The sequence below is a fragment of the Olea europaea genome, unplaced genomic scaffold, assembly GCF_002742605.1.
Source record: "Olea europaea var. sylvestris unplaced genomic scaffold, O_europaea_v1 scaffold1348, whole genome shotgun sequence".
NCBI classification, from domain to species: domain Eukaryota; kingdom Viridiplantae; phylum Streptophyta; class Magnoliopsida; order Lamiales; family Oleaceae; genus Olea; species Olea europaea.
Genome location: NW_019230973.1, coordinates 14,037 through 20,978, shown reverse-complemented (window position 1 = coordinate 20,978; position 6,942 = coordinate 14,037). Strand labels below are relative to the sequence as shown.

Genomic DNA, 6,942 nt, shown 5'->3' with positions numbered 1-6,942 from the left:
TGTTTTTGAGTTTCATGGCTCAGTGGGACGTAGCCTTCTACAGCAAACAACCAGTAACGACTTCTTCTTCCGTTGTTTTGTTAATTTATTCATATATGGTGGGAAAAGATATTAATTTAGACTGAGGCACTGATACCTAGTTTATGATTTCAAAAAATCGTTATAGTAGGAAAAATTAGACTGCATGGAAATGGAAACAAAACGTGTCACGAGAATGGGTAAGACACAAAAAGCTGTGAAAACGTGATAAAAGTTAAAATTATAAATTAAAATAGCTATTTAATATAAACTTTCAACTATTTATCACGTGTGATATATTGTAGTATAAGAATTAAAGTTCGAAATTGTATAAATTATTTGTTGAAGTTTGAAATTAAGTTACTTCTTAAATGGAGGCCACAAAAGTGTCTCTGAGTGTGCGATTCACAATCTAAGGGTGCATTTGATTGCATTTATTTGTCATGAAAAAATATCAGTTTTCACCCAAATTACTATTTTAGAATGTCTTATTGCTATTTTTTTCTATTGAAAATACTTTACAACTTTTGAAAATATGTCTAATTTTCCTTCTTTTTAAGGAAAATATCATCTTAGGAGGAGTAGATTTTTGTTATCCTCTAAACAAGGAAACATTTTCATTTTTAGATAATATTTTCTATATCAATCAAACACACTCTAAGTTTTCAAATATTTTGAACAAAAGTTTTCCTAAATCATTTCATGAAAGTGTCATCAAGTTTTCCAAATATTATTAATATAAATTAAAAATTATGAAAGCATTTTGAAATTTTTGAAAAGTTATCAAAGAATTTAGTTGTCAAAATATATCTACAATGAAAATTCGATCCTCCAAAGTCGAGTCAAATCTCCAATATAAAAACACCCTGTTTTCGTAGAAAAATATATCTAAAGAACATAGAGCATATAGTTAGTATTGTATGTTGAGACTACATGTATATGTATTTATAGATATTTTACTTCCCATTAGAATTTTTGTAGCAATTATCCACATTCTCCACTATACTAAGGGTCCTTTTGACATGATTTTTGAGAAATCAAAACCATCTTTTAAGACCCAAAAACTGCTTTTGAATCCATTTGACAAATTTGATAAAAGTGTTTCTTCTAATTAAAAGAGTTTTAGAGGAAATTGGTCCAATATCGTTCTCTAAAAGAATTTTCAAAATCGGAAGTTCTTTTGGAAATTATCTTTCAAATAAATATTAAAATAAGTCTTGTACCGGAAGTAAAAGCAAAAGCAACGCCAAATGAGTCCTAAAACAAGATCCATTATCCTTGCAACAATTTATTGTCTCTTTTGCAGATTGTCCTCTGAATTTGGAGACGCTGAACTACACAATCGTCACAAGCCAGTGCAAAGGGCCGCACTACACAAAGGAACGGTGTTGTCCGGCCCTGAAAGAATTGCTTTGCCCTATTCGAGATGAAATCAATGACCTCAAAAACGACTGTATGGAAACCTTTACAAGCTATGCAAATCTGTATGGAAAGTATCCAGCTGCCTTGTTTGCAAATTTGTGCACTGAAACGAGAGAAGGCCTTGACTGTAAAGACATAGGTGCACCACCACCTGCAACAAGTTGGGCTGCAAAAGCTACTCAATTCAATCTGCATTTGCTCATTGCCGGACTAGCAATTCTCCTATTTAACCTATTCTGAAAGATCAAGTTCTAACGACTGAAGAGATAAATTGTAATCTTAAATATTTATTTTATGTAGATAAATATATTTGTTTGACTATGTATAGAGAGTGTGTGTGTGTTTCTTGAAGTGTTGCATCAACTACTAGTTGAAGTTTGGAATTCTTTAGTGTTCGTTACAATTTTAAAAGTAAACGAAGTAAAATCATGGGCTGAGTCCACAGAAAGCAGGATTTTACTCATGTATTAGAGATATTAGAACTTGTGCTAAAAGAAAACTGTTAATACATGGATTCCGCGTATAACACATTTTCAAATAGAAAAGCAATTTTAGAGTGTATATACAATTCAAATTCAAAGAATTTCCACGAGTTGACTGAAAATTATACCGTGAAGTTTTTTGTATTGACGAGGAAAAAGGATTGTTTAACGATTGAGGATATATTGGTTGGAGATAAACTGAAATACTTTCTGTTCACTGTTTTTTGCGATGAAGGGCAAACGAGGTAAAATGTTCTTGCCGATTATTTGAATTCAGAGGAATTTTATGCAAGCATTCTTTTATTAGTTCTTTTCAAATGTAATTAATATTCAAAAAGGTCCTCGAAATGTATATCTTAGCCTGTTGGAAGAAGGACATAAAAAGTTCTCACACAAAGGTGAAAGTTAACTATGATGATTGGGAAGAACGATGAGGAGGCTTAACATCAACACATGTTGCAGACTTGGCTGTCACTTCTGATGAGAATTGTGCCGTATTATTGAACATGAAGGGTTAGTTTCAATTAAAAATAAGAAAAACTGAATCAGCATTGAGGAGTTCTTCGATAAGTACTAATGCCACTATGAGTAATAATGATTGTTGTGATAATGTTGGTAATTTTCATAAAGCTCCTAGTGAAAGCGGACTTCAGAGTCCCCTTGCTGTTCGAAGACACGGATGTCCATCCAAGAATAGAAGGGTCTCCAATGTAGAGAAGTTTATTTTCAAGAAGAAAAAATGTGTGAAGAAAAAAATCCAAGAAAAAAAAAGAAAAACCTAAGGTACATAATTATATATCATCTTCAGTTGTAGTTAAAAAGTTGTAATTTATTTAAGCATGCTAAATTTATTTACTTTCAATCTAAAGCAACTGAACAAGATGTTCGCAGCCTATTACGTTCTGTTGTGGATTTTATCCCGCAAGTAGACGGATCGTAACAAGTAGTAAAGTGGACATTTTGAGTCCGAATTATCGTTCACACGAGGACTATATTTTATTACTCAATTTACTATTCCTAACTCCTATTTGAGGAATATAAATAAAAATATATATATATTTGATTGAATGTGATTTTTAAATCTAACAACTAAAGAAAATGCGAATGGATGCAATAGAAAATGATTGAGAATTCAAATAATAAAGGACCTTAGGGCGGAACAATTTCACCTAATGGTCACCTTTACTTCGTAAATCAAGATTCATACAACCTAAAGTAGTGTTCGGTCAAATTCTTCTATGGTATTCAACTTACTCCTCTCGAGTTCTCGTTGAGCCTATTTAATTAGTTCAATTTCATATCTCTATGCAAATTAAATTTAATTAAATGCAACATTGGTTCTAAGAATTCACACACGGCCGCAGCAATCAATATAGATATCTCTACACGTTATATCAATTTACCAAATTTTAACATGTAGTCTAAACAAATAATCCGTATCTCTACGCAATCATTGTTCGCAAATCATCTAATTAGTTATCAAGTGATTAAAAGCATTAAGCACGACATTAAAATCAACACATAAAAAAATTAAAGTACTAGAATCTTAATTCAACGAAATAAAGGTATNCCAATGCAAAATCGACGTGTGTGTGTGAAGAATTAAGTAGACATTAATGAGTCCACAAGTTATTCCAATTCCCAACCCTTAGTGGTCAAATATGTCATTTCATCTCTGTAAGATTCACACACCCCCAAACTTATTCTTTTCACTCTTTTCCCAGCGTGCAACCTAAAGTTGAATATTTCATTACTATCCTCACCCTCTCGAGTTTAGGTGGACGTTATAAGTTACAAGTCAACACTTCAATGAACACGGATTCTTCAATTATTTGATTGCTTCGACCTCAAGACTTAACTAGGGTAATTATCTTTTATCGAAAGTCAAATTCCCTCAAATAAGTAACTTCTGCTTTTTTCATGCACTTGCTTTTGTCTTTTTCCATAATTTAATTTTTTTTATTTTTGCATTCTCTCCATTAAGCTTTCTAGATGACCCCTGTAGCAGGCTTTAAGCCGATGACTCCTAAATCAGATGATTTTAGGGCACCAGGTTTTAAACACCCTTACAGACTTACTGACCCGAGTCAAAAACGCTTCGAAGAGAATTTTTTTTTTTTTGTAAGTGCAACTTCATCTCTTATTACTTTCTAAATGACCCCTTTAACGAGCTTTAGGCCGATGACTCCCAAATCAGATGACTTTAGGGCACCAGGTTTTAAGATACCCTTGCAGGCTTAATTACTCGAGACATAAGGACTTTAGAGAGACGTCTTAAATTTCAAAATATATACCTTGATTAGTGCAATGCCCCTTACCACACACTTATTCAAGAAAATTGACCGCCAACTCAAAACTTTCACCCAATTTTATCTCGTTAGTCTAAAACAATCCACACATAACTTTTCACACATGGAATCCACATTGACATTCGCATCTTTCTACAACTGTAAAGTCACCCCCAAACTGTACTAAATTTGGTCTAAGGAAAAATAATTTAATATGGTTTGAATAAGACATCTAAGTCCAACTAAATCAACCTATCAAACATGGAACAACTCATTTCATCACAATGTCAAACTCAATTCTAGTGCGCTTGTAGTATTAAATTTTGCAAGGTTGAGCTTCAATTAGTCTAGTATGTATCCTATCCACAGTCCATAAATCAACACCAAAACTCAAATAAAATCATCATTGTCTGCTAGACTGTTTAACTCATACAAGCACACAACTAAATAAAAAAAAATTTTTAAACATAAAAACAAAAACTTTTTTTTTCACCCCCAAACTTTAAAACTGACATTGTCCTCAATGTCATAAAACATAAATAAGCACATAAAGGTGGTAGAAAAGAAAAAGAAAAAGGTACTCCCCAAATTTTTCTGTTGAATGTGTGAGGCAATATGTGAGACGACTAGATAATATTCTTCATCATGCTTTCCCTTGGATCTATGTTAGTTTGAGTGTTCCACGACATCATGTTCCTGAACAATCAAATTTGACAAATTAAAGATAAGGAACAAGGGTTACTTAACTCAAACAATCAAAATAACCAACAATAAATTCAAGGGCCTGAGGGCGGAAGGGATATGGGTGATGACTCCTAAAAATTGAAACGTGCCTAAATCTAATGCAATCTAGTAAGCAAAACAAAAGTATATGCTACGCGATACGAAAAATAAAATAAAAAGTTTGAAAATTGGGTTGCCTCCCAATAAGCGCTTCTTTTAAGTCGTTAGCTGGACTTTGTGCTGCTCTTATTCTGGTATAGCTAGGTCAAGGCTCTCTTTAGCGATGGGAAAATCTTCCACGTAGTGCTTGATACGTTGGCCATTTACTTCGAAGTTTCCTTTTGTTGGATGATGTAATTCAACTGTGCCGTACGGAAACACTTGAGAGACCGTAAAAGGGCCGGACCATCTAGATTTTAACTTTCCTGGAAACAGTTTAAGTCTGGAATTGTATAAAAGCACTTGATCTCCCACTCTAAAAATTCTTTGCTTGATATTTTTGTCATGCCACTGCTTCGTCCTTTCCTCGTAGATGGTTGCATTCTCATATGCTTATCTTCTGAATTCTTCTAATTCATGTAGCTGCAGTATTCTTGTTTCTCTAGCCTTTTCGAGGTCCATGTTTAACTGCTTCAATGCCCAGTATGCTCTATGTTCAAACTCCACTGGTAGGTGACATGCTTTTTCAAAGACTAGTCGATATAGGGACATCCCAATAGGTGTCTTGTACGCAGTGCGATATGCCCATAAAGCATCGTCTAATTTCTTTGACCAATCCTTGCGAGATGCATTCACAGTGAGCTCCAGAATTCTTTTCAACTGTCTATTCGAGGTTTCTACCTGTCCACTTGTCTGAGGGTGGTAAGGAGTGGCAATTCGATGTTGTACCCCGTACTTATGTAGCACTGCCTGGAATAACCGATTGCGGAAATGAGATCCACCATCACTTATTATGGCCCTAGGTGATCCATAGCGGTTAAAGATGTGTTTCTTTATGAAGTCCACCACTACTCTCGCGTCATTTGTAAGCAATGCTTTAGCTTCTACCCATTTAGAGACATAATCCACTGCCAGTAGGATATACTGATTGTTGTAAGATGATGGAAAGGGACCCATAAAATCAATCCCCCAGACATCAAATATTTCCACCTCCAAAATGTTGTTAAGTAGCATCTTGTGACTCGCTGATATGTTACTTGTTCTTTGACATTTATCACATGATCTGTAGAAACTGTGGCAATCCTTGAATAATGTAGGCCAAAAGAAACCATATTGAAGCACATTTGCTGCTGTTTTAGTGGGCCAAAGTGTCCTCCATAAGCCGATGCATGAACCCATGAAAGGATACGTTTCATCTCATCCTCTAGCACACATCTCCTAATGATCTGGTCTGCCCCTCTTTTGTATAAATTTGGATCATCCCAATAATAAAATTTCGCTTCATGAATCAACTTCTTTTTCTGGAGATAGGTGAGATCATGATCCATGTAGCCACTAGCTAAGTAATTAACAATGTCTGCATACCATGGAGCCTTTTCTATCTACACTAACTGCTCATCTGGGAAGACCTCATTAATATCCACATCATTTGAATCACGGAGTTGCTCTAGCCTTGATAAATGATCTGCTACCTGATTTTCTGTACCCTTTTTATCGTGAATTTCAATGTCAAACTCTTGCAGTAACAGAACCCATCGAATTAGCCTAGGTTTAGCATCCTTCTTCTCAAACGAATATTTCAATGCTGCATGCTCAGTGTAAACTATCACCTTTGAACCAATCAGATAGGAACGAAATTTGTCGAAGGCAAAGACCACTGCTAGCATCTCTTTTTCCGTTGTTGCGCAGTTGATCTGAGCATCTGTCAAGGTTTTGCTGGCATAGTAGATTACATGTAACACTTTGCCTTTACGTTGGCCAAGCACCGCTCCCACTACAAAATCACTAGCATCACACATAAGTTCGAAAAGTAGATCCCAATCAGGTGCTACTATTACAGGTGCCGAAGT

General features: G+C 34.8%; 1 protein-coding gene and 1 long non-coding RNA gene across 2 annotated transcripts; one reads left to right on the top strand and one right to left on the bottom strand.

Moving 5' to 3' along the window:
- LOC111375192 lies at positions 1-1,914 on the top strand. The gene is made up of 2 exons (XR_002699273.1): positions 1-53; positions 1,325-1,914. It is a non-coding gene; the product is annotated as an uncharacterized LOC111375192 (long non-coding RNA).
- Positions 1,915-5,485: 3,571 nt separating this feature from the next.
- LOC111375193 (uncharacterized protein K02A2.6-like) lies at positions 5,486-6,420 on the bottom strand. The gene is made up of 2 exons (XM_022997994.1): positions 6,215-6,420; positions 5,486-6,164 (listed from the first exon to the last, which is right to left on the bottom strand). Exons 1-2 carry the CDS (start codon positions 6,418-6,420, stop codon positions 5,486-5,488), a joined length of 885 nt encoding a protein of 294 aa, XP_022853762.1.
- Positions 6,421-6,942: the final 522 nt, after the last annotated feature.